Genomic DNA, 15,820 nt, shown 5'->3' with positions numbered 1-15,820 from the left:
AAAAGGGCTAAACAATAAATTTCAGAGATTAGAGCAACTATTGAGTCAAGAATTTTTTGGCAATGATTCTGTGGACTTAACATTTTCGTGTTGATTGAAACAGTCGAAAGAAGACTAACTAGCTTGTCGTCGTTCACATACTGTAATTTTGTAGAGATATAACAGGCCACATTAAAGGGACAGGCCATTATAAAAAAAAAACTTTATTTCTCTCTTTGATCAAGGGATCTACTTTTTATAGTAGCATCTCTTGGCAGCTTCGTGTAAAGTGCAAGTGAAGAAAAAAAGCAGGTGTTAAAATAACTTGAAGAAAGCAAGTTCCTGCAGTGAGTAAATGTAAAACACGTAAAAAACTTTGGGTAGTCAAGGCACTTTTATCATTCATAATAGAACCTGAAAACTTGTTAACTAGAAATAGAAAAGTAAGCATCTGTTCAAGGTGCTCCCCTGAAAATCGAACCATCTTTATTCCCAATAACTAAAATACAACTCAGAAGCTTCAGACCATGGCCCCTATTCTGAATGAGCTGAAGTACAAGAATCAAAGTCCTTAAGAACCTTCTTGTGCTGGTAATACATTTCCAAGGGCTGGGCTGCATCATACACTCTTTGGTCAAGAGGCCAAGGCCATTAACTGTCAGTGGGCAATAAAAATCGCAGCCCACATCATACCATAAGCAGGCCATCTGACCTAAGACCACAACAGCCTCCCCCTTCCCGTCCATGACCAACCCAACTGCAAAAGCTTGACAAAAAGTCCAAGAGGGCTGTACAGTTGAAAAACATGGGGGCAAAACCAGAAGTGAAAATCAAATAAACCCAAAAAAACGGAAATATTCAAGACGTCGGCACAAAACCCATCCCAGCAGAGAGCTGCAAGACAGAGCTTTCCAGCAGCTGCTTTGTAAGTACTCCCTCCTTGGCAGCATACTTGCTTTCAAGCAGCTGCTAGTACTCCCTCCTTACCAGCAAACTTGATGTTTTCTTTATCTACCCTTCGACGGTCTTTATCAAGATTTGGGTCTTGTCCTACTACTGCAGCTGATACTTTGCCAACGACAGGTTTTACTTGATGGGTCATCTCTTTAGGTTTGGCCCCATTGTCACAAACCTTGAGGGCAGTAGAGGTAAACCTTGGGCTTTTTAAGTCGGGTTCTTCACTTCGCCCTTTGGCAATCTGTTCACCAATCTTAGGAAAGCTCTGAGAATACCATTGTTGTTGCTGAGGTTTCACATCCACCACAGCTTTTGAGGGCATGTTACACAAGGGGAACTCATCCAAAATTGATGTTCTTGCAGGATAGCTTTTCACTATGTTAAGCATCTCCAGACCCTGCTGAAAAAAAACCTGCGAATAAAAATATTCAAAGTCAATACCATAGTGCAACTCTTTTAAAAGCACTATCACCACAGTCAGCTTGCCACAGGTAGCCTGCTGAGCAACCGACAAGCGGGATTGCATTCCCAGCCAAGATAACTGTAACCACATAAAGGAAAAGTAAAGCACAAACAAAGACACCTACTTTGAACACAGCTTTCAAAAACCAAGCACACCTACCTCTTGAGTATCCCGGCTGTTTGTCACAGGTTTATTTTCATTGTTCTGCAAAATAACTCTTCGAAACTGAGAGTTAGGAACATCCTTAATAAAGTGCCACTTCACTGGAAAAGAGCCACTCCACTTGTGTTGCTCCCAAAACTCCATACTTCTTTTGTAGTCTACTGGACCTGTCATCTCAGCTACACCACAGAACTGCCTGCTCCCATTAACCTGCTCAATTCAGCAAACAATGCACACAATTTAGCAAAGCAGCTGTCAAAGTAAGCTTTCAGGGCCTGCAAAAACAACCAAAAAAAAAACAAACATATTGAATAACTACTCACAGAAAAGAAGAGGAACACAGGGCAGCCATGAGATTTTCCTGCTGCTCGTCGCTGAGCATCGTGATACGCATCATCCAGCTTTTTGTTGCCATTGGGAGTGCTAGCCCAGACACCATATTGAATGCTTCTATAAACATTTTCCTCGCTGTACGACTTGATAATGAAGTGCTTTGCATCGTCATACTTGGTCACAAAGTCTTCTAAGTTATACCTCTCTCCATTAGGAAGGCATGGCCCCGCCTCTTTATTCAGGCTCACAGAAAGTGCCTTGGCAGGCTTTACATCTGGTGCATACAGCTGACCTTTTGCCTGCACACCATTTTCTTGTCCATGCAATTTAATTGCACAAGAAGACTGACTGTCTAGAGTACCATTCTCTTTCTTATGCAGCTTGCTATCATTACCAAGATGGCCACTTTCTTTCATATCAGTTGCACGATGTGCAGACAGAGGAGTAGAAACAGAAGATATATGTCCCCCCACAGCAACTCTGACTGCAGACAAAGAAGGGTTGCTCTTAGGAAGAGCTCCATTAGCTGGAATGGAGCTCACCACCTTGTTTGAAGGAAAAAGACCATTAGCAGCACTGAGTTGGGGAACTGCTGGAGCTTCAACAGGCTTGCGCTCCTTTAACATACCCTTCAGTTCAGGGGACGGTTCAATCCATGCAGGGGCACAAGCTCTGAGCGTGTGAGTAGGGTAAGCTACAGAAGGGTATGACACAGGAATGGGAAGTACACCATTCTCACAAGAAATTGATGGAGGCACAAATGTCATGGGAGGGCCAGCAGGTATGGGTCCTGCATAGTTATTGAAGCCATTAGGCACAACTACTCCCGAATCTTGCGGGTCTAGCATCATCATTCCTCCTGCAGGTACCGTTGGAGTAGCAGCCACATACTGCCCTATGGGGGGCTGCTGATAGTAGGGCTGCACAGGGTACTGGTAGACCTGAGGCCCATACACATAACCATCATTCCCTTGTGCAGGATAATTCATCCCAGCAGGGAGAGAGCCATAGAGAGGCTGATTCCCATAATTATAATCAACAACCTGCACAAAACACAGCCGCAAGTCAAACCTAGCACCTAAACAGAGACCAAATTTAAAAGTATTAGAGATGCAAAACTCAAGAGAGGGTTCAAAATACTTACCTGATTGTAATAATGCATACCCTCCATCTGATAAGGTATATATCCATGGGTGTTCATCACTGGACCAGGAGAACCTAGACGAGGAGAAAATACATGTAAGCTTTCAATGTAACACGACACTACTTCCTGAACCAACAGAGCACAGGAAGACCTAAAATTTCAATAACCCAGAAAGCTCCTAATATTTAGCCGCCCACATAACGAGCTACCAATAACCTTTAAAATCAATGAGCCACGTCACAAGCCTACCAGATATCCCCCAGAGTTTTGATATCCCACATCTCAACAAGTAAAAAAGGCACTAACGTACAAAACTTTGCTGTATACCATAACCTAGATTTGAAAATAATCTCAACACTTGCCTGCATAAATAGTCCCATGGGAAGGTATAAACCCATTTGGGGCTGTGACAAATGTCAGTTCAGGGTACTCCTCTCTGGAAGAATATGAGCTAGCTCCATCTCCAATCATCTCTGATGAAGCCACACTTGCGTTACTGTGGAAAGTTTCACTGGGAAAACTCGGATACACCTGCTGATTGCTTATGGAAAACTGAAGCAAAAACATCAGGCACCCACACCATCCTCGGTTAGATTACGAAGTCCAAACAGAATATGAAAAAAAACGTCACTAACAAAACATCTATAGACTGAGTTACCCAGATCCTACAAAACAGATTACGAAATACCAACAGAACATAGCACATAATCAAATATTCGTAACAAGAAAGCGATCTTAACAAAGAGAATATATCCTAACCTCTGGCTTCTCGCTTGCTTTTCTGTGGACATCAACCTTCATGCTCTCAAACTTGCGGTTAATCTCTGTAAAAGGAGGAATTTAATCCATCTCGTCCAAAGCAAAGATATAACACACAATCGAAGATCATAGATCTGACAGTAAGGAGGCTATGTTAGAGAGCATACGATTCATAGGTTGCTCCACAACAGCAGCAGCCATTCCTGTGCCTTCGTAGATGACTGTCCTCTGTAAGTTTGGCTCAACTGTTATCGTGATGCTGCTCTGGCCTGAAACCCTAACTTGATTTGATTCAAAGACGACCCTAACTGCCAAAGAAACGGCAGGCCTGCGCCAAGATAGTAGATCTGCCCACAAGAAAGCCACAAAAAACGTAACGGAAATGGCAAACGGAACCCCAGACGGGCTTTTTGCCGAGAACCCTAGCCCTGTACTGCGGCCCTCAGCCGAATCACTCCTGCCGCCGGGACCCTAGACCTCCTGGGGAAGCCGCCTTCTTCCGGAACGCTAACCCTCCTGCGAAACCCTGGACTGCAATCTTCTGCAGGATCCTTACACGGCTTTACCGCCGGAGAAGCCCTAGACTGTGGCCCTCTGTAAGCGGCGAAGCCTTACGCGCTACTAGCCGAAACCCTAAGAGAAGGTGTGCCGGAGTCCTAAGCGAAACCTGCCTGAACCCTAAACGAAACGTACCGGAAACCTGAGCGAAGTTCTGCCGGAGACCTAGATTGCTTGTAAGCAACGGCAAACCGGGGTACGGTTCGAAGCTTGGAAGAAAAGCAAGGCGGGGGAGGAAAGCGGATCGAAGATGCGATGATATTGAGCACGCGGAAAGGCCACAGTCGAAAGCGTGTGGGTCAATGGCGAGTCTATGCAAGCTACAAACAGCACACACAGATGAAGAAAGGAAGCGCCCTACTCAAAAGGGCGGGTGGGTGAAAGAAGGTGCTTGAAAAGACCAGACAAGCTTATGTAGATGTGATGCAAACCCTAAACTTCCCCCCCCCAAAAAACAAACCCTAGCATTCATCATTATTATTAAATTACATAAATTAATCAACCCTAGTAGAAATTTGAATTTCCAATTCTGACCATCGCTTTGTGTGTGTTTGAACTATTCAAACTTCCCTCCCCCCACTAAAGAGAGAGAAAGTGTGGGGGGGGGTATGTGTAGCATCTCTCTCTACACACCTACATATTTCTATGGAAATGACCTCTCTCTGTAGTACACATATTTATATGGAAATGACCTCTCTCTTTAGTACACATACCCACCACACAATCTCTCCAATACATAAATCTTGGTGGCCATGGCCACTCTTGGTGGTCTCGTCCTTTAAGCACAACTCTTGGATGTTGACTCCCTAAGCAAAAATAGCTCATGTGTCTTGGAGTTCTTTGTCTTTCACTTTATCTTACTAAGTGTGTAAAGGTAACCGGGCTAGGTCTTGGAAGATCAATTTGGCATTCAATCCCTCGCTCACCTAGCTCGAGTGGTGTAAAATACTCTAACTATGGTTGTATGTTTAAACACGACAAGTGGACATCATTATTGTACTTCACACAAGCATATCCAACGTCAATAGTAAAATATCACAGTTACATCTAGTTATCTAAATATTACCACTAATCAAAGCCACGATGCTTGGCCCCTTCTACTTTCCTTGTGAGTCGTGCTTGCCTAATCCATGTGGCTTCCTCATCCACATGGTATGCTCAATTATTTTCACTCGCATAAAGTTAAAGAAATATTTCCATGTGTGTATGGGAACGTGTAAAGGCTATTTATTAGAGGGTCGAAGCCTCTCCTCTTTAACAATTGCATCATCCCATGCTGTGCATTTTCGTTCTCGTCTTTCCCACCTCATAAGAAAAAAGGTCATGAAATAAAATTACGGGCTTTGTGATGTCTTTTTGGGGCCTTTTAAGTCCATACAGAAAAATGGTCTCCTCGAAAAACAAGTATTAGAACTTGCCCTTTTCATTCAAATTCTTACATTCTTATTATGGTGAATACAAGAGTTTGAGTTGTTCATGCATATCAATCTTTTTCAAAATAATTGGAGGGCAAATTGGACTATCCAAAATCGAAATATTAAAATATCTTTTTGGTCAGACCTACATATCTTCAAAAACTTATAAAAAGAAACTTTGATAACCCCCTTGTAATCTTATTTACAAGAAGCATCACCCAAAGAATATGGGGTTTTAAAAGTTCCCACAAGACAATGCATATATTTGTTCCACTATTTTCTTCCTTATCTCTCCATCTCTATATTATATAAAGGAAGAGTTTCACAAAGCTGCCATGTGGCAAAAATTTGGAGGTTCGAGAAGAGAAGGAGGAGGTTCGAGGAACTTGGGGTAGAATTTGAATTTGGAGGTTTGAAGAGATGTACGAAGCACGGGCCAACCCACTTGTTTCATAAAAAGAAGCTTTCATTCTTACAAAACTATCAAGAATGATTTTATTGTCCAAGTCCATTTCTATAGTCTAACTACATGTAGAGAACAACTGGATTGTCCAAGTCCATCTCCATATTCTAGTGTTCGCTAAAACACACTACATGTAGAGAATAACTGGATTGTCCAAGTCCATCTCCATATTCTAATGTTCTCTAAAACACACTATGTGTAGAGAACAACTCAATTGTCCAAGTCCATCTCCATATTCTAATGTTCTCTAAAACACACTACATGTAGAGAAGAGTTGGATTCTCCTACTCTTGTCAAAGGTAATTGTGTTCTTTAATAAAACAAATAAAATAAAGAAGGACCTAACAAGACTTTACTCTTTCTTGTAACAAAAAGAGCATAAAGGAGGTACTTGTTTAGGATGTTTTTATGCACAAGGAACTTAAGTTGAAGATATGGTTGACAAGTTTTCGTTACAACAAACTAAATTGTAAGTTTCCATTCCTTAAAAACTTTGTTTTATAATTCTTTTTTCATAAATAATTATGTGATATTTTAGTTTTTATTCCCAATTACAAGTGTGTATCCATCTTCAAACATACAATGGCAACATGTGCTTCTACCATAGGTATATTTGATTGTTTGCCATGCTTGTAATGGTGGTGAACTTGAATATAGAGATACGTCTCCAATGGTAATTGCAGAAAATTGTGTATGTCTTTTAAATGATTTATATCACATTGCTCATAAAGGCCAAAACACACGTGTTTTAAGTAATTGCTATCACACTGCTTATAAAGACAATAGAGTTTTTGGCAACCAGAACCTTTATCCCTTCTAGACCTAAACAATGAGGATTGCCTCATTCCAAGTTTTGTTATTTTATGACAGTTATAGATTCAAACATTTTGATATTTTTTTTAAATGTTCAAGACTAAGTATTACCCATAAAGGTATTGATATTAAGTTTCAATTCCAATAAATATCTTTGTTGACTTCTTCATTTACTATTTAGTAAGATAAATAAGAACAATGTCTATATGCAAACAATTGATAAAGACAACATTTAAGAGTTCTCCACAATTATACCACCATTGTATGGTTTAAAGCTATATTTGATTTGTGAATATTATACATGATTTAAAGAAGAGTCAAAAAAGTGTGGATGAGGATGAGTACACATGTTGAGATGCCACATGTGTGGCTAGGTATTAAATTTGTATAATGACGTATTTGGGTGCTCTCTAAAGAGAGTAATTTGTAAGGGATCTTCACCAATAAATTTTATAAAAGTGTTGGACTATAAAAAATCATAGCTTGTGCATGACACAATCACCAGGATCTTCACATAGACCAAAACTCCACAAGATAAGAATATGGAGAATATTATTGCAAACTATATTACAATTGTGACAAACTTCTTCTAATGGAAATTTGGAAAAGGCATTAAGACACAGGAATATGCATTATGCACATGTAATGAAATGTAGATCTTAAAATCAATGATCTTTATATAACATAAAGCTACCAAACGTGTCTATTATACTACCTAGGGGTGGTCGGATAGGTCAATCTAAGTCAACCTAAGTCAGCTACTATACATTGGGCCAACTAGACTTAACAATCACATCACCCTATTGGGCCAATATTAGACTAAATAACAGAACACGTATTTAGGTGTAGCTTTCAATATGCATTCAAGATTTTTGGGTGCTCATTTAGGCCCATAACTTAAGGACTATGTGTTGTGAAAAGATATTCTTTTACCCTTGGTGTGGTTCAATATGGGGATATCAGTACGCACTTGCATGGAGCCTATTTGGTGTGATGCTAGACCTATCTAAGCTGTCTCATAACTATCTGGCCAACATATGTTGGTCGTGTCTCTAGGATACGTGGGGCAGCTATGCATAGACCATGTTGGTGATAGAATATGCAGCGGAAGAAGGGAAAGTGGAAACACGAGAGAGAGAGAGAGAGAGAGAGAGAGAGAGAGAGAGAGAGAGAGAGAGAGAGAGAGAGAGAGAGAGAGAGAGAGAAAATACAAGTGATAACCTGCTCTCAATAACATCACCAAAAGGAATACATGTCCCTGAGCAAGAGGGGAGAACCTCGTAAGTGAGGGACTGTAGCTAGATAAACTAGGCAAGCAGTGAAATATGAGGGAGGCATGTCGGCTATATATACCTCTACATGAAGGCAACCGACTAGAGTTAAAATACCTACACGACTGGGAAAATACCTAGGACTCCATAAAATGGGAAAAAATATGGGAAAATATATGTGAGGGGTTGTCAGGAACTTGCCACACAAAAGAGAATCAAAGTACCAAAATTGCACACAATAATCACAAATAAATATTCAACTCCAAACAAATAACAGATTTAGACATATTAAACATAGACATGGAAATAAACATGGAAGATAAACCATAGACTTGAAAACTATGCACAAAATAAACATCATCATCAATCAACAAGGATTGGGTTAAATCTCCCCCTCAAGCGTGCTAGCTCCTAGCACGACATGAGTATTTGAGTATTTAATCATGTATTCCTCAAAATAGCCCTTGAGCCAATCGTGAAGCTTTTGCCAAAAATAGGGCTCTTTTTACAAAAATAATCAATCCTTCTAGAGGATGTTCACACACATCTAGTGTGTACCAAAAACAATAGTGAACCTCTAGTTCACACGCACTACACCCGTGCACATCGGGGTGTATAAATATACGAGTACAAATAAATGGCACACGGCCAACCAACAATAATGAAGTATAACTCATAAATGTCGAGGCGATGTAAACGCCCATGCACATGACAAAATCCGCGCGACACCTTGATCGGTGACCCTCGCACGTGTAATACCTCGTTCGGTGACCCTTGCACACTCATGCCTGTGCGACACCTCAATCGGTGACCCTCGCACAAGTACGCCTCATTCGGCATCCTCGTACTCATCACTTATACTCAACAAGTCAACATGTTAGGTGAGGCAATCAAACACCAATATCAACAACACTAGCATGCGTACACATGGCATCACCCAATCACAGCATACATAGCATAGACTCGCAAAGCATATGCTAATCACACTTACAATGTAGTATTTAATATGACATCACTCACGATACTGATTGCAAGCATGGCACAATGGTCGGATGGGCATCCCCAATAGACCATAGAGGGCCAATAATGTAACATCCCTCTTGCTCGGGTTAGCATAACTGACCTCCATTGCGTATTTAATAGGAGTGTATTAAGTCAGGGCACGTGTGAAAAAACCGCTCGGGCATCCAACGAGCATCTTCTCTCGAATGGTTCTTGAAGGTCAAAAGATATCTGTTATAAACATTGCCAGTTCTAGTAGTAGTCTGCTCATGGTCAATAATTTCATCAGGTATTAATTGCTCTTCATCATCTAGCTCTGGAGGTTCTTCATAAATAGGATGAGTAGGGATTGGTCCTTTAAAGGGTCTCAATAGACTAATATGAAAAGAGTTATGAATCCTCCAATGGGATGGAAGATCTAGTCTATAAGCCAGGTCATTGATTTTGTCTACTATCTTGAAAGGACCATATAATCGAGGTGCTAGTTTGTCAACAGGATTCTTTTCTACACTCTTAAGTCTCCTCTTTTCTATCCTCAAAAGTACATGGTCTCCTTTTTCAAAAATCATGGGTTTCCTTTTCTTATTGGACTGTTTTACATACTTTTCCTGAGCCTTCCTAATAGCCTCTTTAACTTGGTCATGAATAGAGCTAAAGTCTCTAGTAAATTCATCAGCAGCTTCTATAGTGTGGGAGAGACGAGTCATCGGAGTGGGAAGGGTCTTTCCATACACTATCTCAAACGGTGCCTTTGTAGTGGCAAAGTTGTTGAGATATCGAGCTCATCTAGTGAGGAGGTGGACACTGATGACCCGCCTAGGGGATAGGCCCCACACTTACACCACTGGCATGGTTGGTGAGATCATGGATGATATGCGGCCAGTGGGATGACATGCTGTGTGACAACCATTCTAAAGACTGGCATAGTTATAGCGCCAGCCCATTTAGTTGGGTTCACACTATAGAGAACCCTAGTATGTACTTGGTTGAGTACCTTTTCATATCGTGTGTACTCTTATCTTTGTATATGGTGTGTTGAGTGTTGTGTGAAGAAGATTTTCAGCCTCTCACCTTGTGTTGAGTGTTGTGTTGAGTGTTGTGTGAAGAAGAAGAAGATTTTCAGCCTCTCACCTTGTGTGTTCTCTTTTAGGGTTTTTGTGAGTGTGTGTGTGCTTGCAAGAGCTCAAGCTCTCTTCTCCCCTGCATCTTTTCATGGTATCAGAGCCTGGTTCATGCTAAGGGCTGAGCTGCAAGCAAGAGAAGCACAGGAAGCGGTACGAAGGTAAGAGCTTCATCTACTCTTCCCTATTTGTGTTGGCGACTACACCCTTGTCGGGAGCTCTACGGGAGGCACCGGCAAACGATCTCTGATGATTGAGGAGCTTTCTTCGCGGGAGTAAAGCTATGGGCAACTGCAAGAAGACAGATTGGTTGTGTAGACATTGTGTGTGCTACAAGGAGGTCAAACAGTTGCCATTGGGTGTATGTATGCACATTGAGGCCACTGGTTGTGACATTTGAGTGTATGTATGCACATTGAGGTCACTGGTTGTGACATTTGAGTGTAGTACAATACCGCCAGAAAATACAGCAGTTTGTGCAGGACAAACCAAAGTGCTGTTTCTGGTAAATTTGTGTGTCTGGCAAGATGTCAAATGATGGCATAAACCAAATTGTTGCGCTGAGAAGCTTGACAAGAACAACTTCCATGCTTGGAGGTTCAGGTTGACAAATTTCTTGATGGGAAAGGGTTACTAGGACTACATAGAAAGTGAGCATGAAGAGGCACCAGAGATACCGGAGATCAATTCGACTACTGTAGATGTGAAAGAGTTCAAGGATTGGAACCAACGAGCCAGAAAAGTTATATATTGGCTCTCTATCAGTATATAGGACACCATGATTGGGCACATACAGGATGCCAAGTCCCCCAAGGAGGTGTGGGACACCTTGGTAAAACTCTATGAAAAGAATACCAAGGCACGAAAGATACAGTTGAAGAATGAACTTCATACTGTGGAGAAAAAGAGTATGTCTGTGAATGACTATGCATTGAAGATCAAGGGTATTGTGGAATCCCTTGCATCTATTGGTGTTTCAGTAGATGATGATGATAAGGTGGAAGTCTGTCTACGTGGTCTCGGGCCACAATATAAGGCGTTCAAGACGTCTATTCAGACTCGGGAAAACATTTCCAATTTTACAGATTTGGTGTCTATGTAGATTATAGAAGAGAAAAGCTTGGGTGAAGACCAACAGTCTTCACAAAACAAAAACAGTTCAGAGCAACAGGCCTTCTATACAAGTTTAGGAAGAGAACGAGGTAGAGGAGGCCGTGGAAGTGGCCAAGGAGGTGGCCGAACAGGTAATCAAAATTATGGCCAACAGCAACAACAACAACAATCCCATAATTCACAACAACAACAACACGCATGTGGAAGAGGCCAATTAAGAGGCAAGGGGAGTCAAAGAGGTCGTGGAAATTGGCAAAGGCAGTATAATGATACACGTGGATGCTTTTATTATGGTAAGCCTGGATATGTGCAGGCAAAAAGCAGGCTGACATGCAAAATGGAGAATTGCAGCAAAACAACTATGCATCCTCGAGAAGAAACAATGAGGATAATGAAAGGTTGTTTGTTATGCAGCATGTCGTTAATGCCATGTCTGAAAATGTTGAAGCAGCACATAAAGATGATGTATGGTACATTGATTCGGGTGCTTCGAACCACATGACAAGTCATGGGGAGTGGTTCAAGGAGATGAAAAACCTTGAAAGACCAGGTTTTGTGGAAATAGGGGATGACATTGCTGCTCATCCAATTGCCCATGTTGGAGATGTGCCATTGTCTATGCAGGATGACAAAGTGAAGTACGTTTGCAGATGTACTTCATGTTCCGAACATAACAAAGAATCTGGTTTCAGTTGGCCAGATGATTGAGCAGGGTTTTGCAGGTTCAGTTTAACCCTAATGGTTATTATGTTGAAGACTTTAAAGACAAGTGCAGGTTGGTTGCAAAAGGCAACAGAGTGGGCAGAATGTTTACATTGAATGTAAACATGCATGAAGTGAGTGCTGCGATGTTTGCAAATGGTTCAAGAATTGTTGTAGACACATACATTTGGCATAAAAGAATTGGACATGTGAATGTGCAGAGAATGAAGTCTATGCATACTAAAGGATTTGTGACAGGGTTGCCAAAGTTTAAAGTTGAAGGTATGCAGAAAATATGTGAAGCATGCCAATTTGGAAAGCAAACAAAGCATGTACTTCCACGTGACAAAAATGTGAGCAGAAATGCACTAGATGTTGTGCATTCAGATGTATGGGGTCCTACGAAGACCATGTCTATGGTGGGAGGCTACAGGTATTATGTGACATTTATTGATGACCACACAAGGAAAGTGTGGGCATACTTCATGAAGGAGAAGAGTGAGGTGTTCACTCATTTTCAGAATTTCAGAGTTATGGTTGAAAAGCAAACAGGGAAACATGTAAAGTGCCTAAGGTCAGATGGAGGGGGAGAGTACTTCTCCAATGAGTTCTTTGAATTTTTTAAGAAGAATGGTATTCAGAGATAGTTTACATGCAGATACACTCTGCACAGCAAAATGGAGTTGCTGAGCAGAAAAACAGGCACATTGCTGAGATTGCACGAGCATTGATGGGAGAGAAGAATATGCCGCATAGCTATTGGGCTGAGGCTATTTCTATAGCAGTTTATATCATGAACAGGACTCCAAATGCAGCCATACATGATGTAACTCCAGAGGAGAGGTTTATTGGCAGAAAACCTGATTTGTCTCATCTAAAAGTCTTTGGATGCATTGCATATGTGCATGTGCCACATGAGCTGAGAACTAAGTTGGATCCAAAAGCTGAAAATGTGTGTTTATTGGGTATGCCCTTGAGCAAAAGGGATACAGGTGTTATAACCCTGCTACACGTGAGTTGATGGTAAGCAGGGATGTTGTTTTTGATGAGATGATCACCTGGTATGCTGCTGAAAAAGAAGCTGTTGGGGCTGATGTGAGTGGAAATGTGGTTGCACAGAATGCAAGTCAACAATCACAGTCTTTGAGTGGACCAGGAGAGTTCTCATCTAGTGGTTCAGTTGATAGACCATGGAGTGGCAGGCTGCGTCATAATACTAGTCTTGCAAATGTGATTAGTACATCACATAAAGGCAAAGAGAAAGTGGTTGAGCCCCTTAGTATGCCCGACATTTCTACAGGGCATTCTCATGTTGATGGAGAGTATAGTGGCTCAGAGATGAGCCTTGATGAGGATCTTGGGATACCAGCACTGAGAACACCTAGTGTAAAGAAGGCTATGGAAGCCATGAATGCAAAGCTGCGAAGATCTGGGAGAGTGAAGAATCCTGTGCAGAGGTTTACCTATGATGGTTATGTGGCACATCACTATGCATACATGGCAAAAGTTGTACAGGTTGTAGAGCCCACATGCATTGATGAGGCTGTTGGAAATGTGTGTTGGGAGAAAGCTATGGATGAGGAGATGGATGCACTATATGGAAATAGACTTGGGATTTAGTGCAATTGCCTGAAGGCAAGAAAGCCATTGGATGCAAGTGGGTGTACAAAGTAAAACATAACAGTGATGGAAGCATAAGCAAGTACAAGGCTAGATTGGTAGCCAAAGGATATGCGCAGACATATGGCATTGATTATGAGGAAACTTTCAGCCCAGTTGCCAAGATGGCAACAGTGAGAGTTGTGATAGCAGTGGCTGCGTCAAAGCAATGGTCTTTACATCAGATGGATGTAAAGAATGCATTCTTGCATGGGAATTTGTAGGAAGAGGTGTATATATTGCAGCCACCTGGTTATGAGGATGTGAGTCACCCCGAGTATGTTTGCAGGTTGAAGAAAGCCTTGTATGGCTTAAAACAAGCACCAAGAGCATGGTCTGACAAGATTTCTGAATATCTTGTCACTATTGGCTTTCATGTAGCCAATGCAGATTTCTCACTGTATGTGAGACACGGTGATAGAGGGGTTGTGCTTGTTGTCATCTATGTAGATGACCTGATCATTACGGGGGACCATGATGCACAGATCTTTGATGTAAAGATCTTGCTTAGACAGAAGTTTGAGATGAAGGATCTGGGGGAGCTTAGATATTTCTTGGGCATTGAGGTGATTAGGTCACCACATGGTATTGGATTACTGTGCAGAGACGGTATGGCTTAGACATGTTGTCCAAGTATGGTATGACAGGCTGTAAGCCTATCTCAGTGCCATTGGATCAGAATGGCAAGTTGAGTGCAGATTCAGGAGAGATTTTGGAGGATCCTACTATGTATAGGCGCATAGTAGGAAGCTTGATCTACATGATGATTACCAGGCCAGATTTGAGCTATGTTGTTGGGTTGGTGAGTCAGTTTATGCAGTTTCCTCGGAAGCTGCATTTGGATGCATTGAGACGCATACTGAGGTATGTGAGGTCTACTTTGCATTGTGGACTATTTTATGAAACTGGGACAGAGATATGTGTACATGGGTACACAGATGCTGATTGGGCTGGTAGTATCTCAGATAGAAGATCTACTAGTAGCTTCATGTTTTCTTTCGGGGTGTTGCTATAACTTGGAGCAGCAAGAAGCAGCCTACGGTTGCTCTATCCAGTACAGAGGCCGAGTATAGAGGTGCTGCTATGGCAACATGTGAGGTAGCTTGGTTGAGAAAACTACTTGCAGATTTGGTTCTATCAGTGGATAGACAAGTTGTCATTTTCTGTGACAACATTAGCAGTACACAGTTCGCTAGGAACCCAGTTTTTCATGCTCGCACAAAGCATATAAAGGTCCACTACCATTTTGTCATAGAGAAGGTTTTGGCAGGAGACGTTGACCTTGTTTATGTCAGCACACAGGATCAGGTCGCTAACATCTTCACCAAAGCATTGGGTACAGAGAAGCTCCGCAAATTCAGGGCTTCGCTTGGTGTACATGAGATGGAGTTGAGCTCGAGGGGGGAGTGTTGAGATATCGAGCTCATCTAGTGAGGCGGTGGACACTGATGACCCGCCTGGGGGATAGGCCCCACACTTACACCACTGGCATGGTTATTGAGATCATGGATGATATGCGGCCAGTGGGATGACAGGCTGTGTGACAGCCATTCTAGAGACTGGCATAGTTATAGCGCCAGCTCATTTAGTTGGGTTCACACTATAGAGAACCCTAGTATGTACTTGGTTGAGTACCTTTTCATATTGTGTGTACTCTTATCTTTGTATATGGTGTGTTGAGTGTTGTGTGAAGAAGAAGATTTTCAGCCTCTCACCTTGTGTGTTCTTTTTTGGGGTTTTTGTGAGTGTGTGTGTGCTTGCAAGTGCTCAAGCTCTCTTCTCCCCTACATCTTTTCAAGAATGAGGAGTGTTATTGTAGGCAAATTGGAGAATATGTAAGTATTTACCCCATTGCCTAGGCTGTGATGAAACATAGGTTCTAAGAAGGTATAGGATAGTGCTATTG

General features: G+C 41.8%; 1 protein-coding gene across 1 annotated transcript; it reads right to left on the bottom strand.

Moving 5' to 3' along the window:
* Positions 1 to 443: 443 nt before the first annotated feature.
* On the bottom strand, positions 444 to 4,963 carry LOC147634124 (uncharacterized). The gene is made up of 7 exons (XM_086805254.1): positions 3,965 to 4,963; positions 3,798 to 3,862; positions 3,401 to 3,590; positions 3,039 to 3,112; positions 1,885 to 2,937; positions 1,559 to 1,771; positions 444 to 1,348 (listed from the first exon to the last, which is right to left on the bottom strand). Exons 1-7 carry the CDS (start codon positions 3,996 to 3,998, stop codon positions 938 to 940), a joined length of 2,040 nt encoding a protein of 679 aa, XP_086661380.1. The 5' UTR covers positions 3,999 to 4,963; the 3' UTR covers positions 444 to 937.
* Positions 4,964 to 15,820: the final 10,857 nt, after the last annotated feature.

This window comes from Cibotium barometz, chromosome 11 (genome assembly GCF_041138505.1).
Source record: "Cibotium barometz isolate CiBa-2024 chromosome 11, ASM4113850v1, whole genome shotgun sequence".
Classification (NCBI taxonomy): domain Eukaryota; kingdom Viridiplantae; phylum Streptophyta; class Polypodiopsida; order Cyatheales; family Cibotiaceae; genus Cibotium; species Cibotium barometz.
The sequence above is the reverse complement of the archived record's forward strand: the minus strand, read 5'-3'. Positions and strand labels throughout refer to the sequence as shown.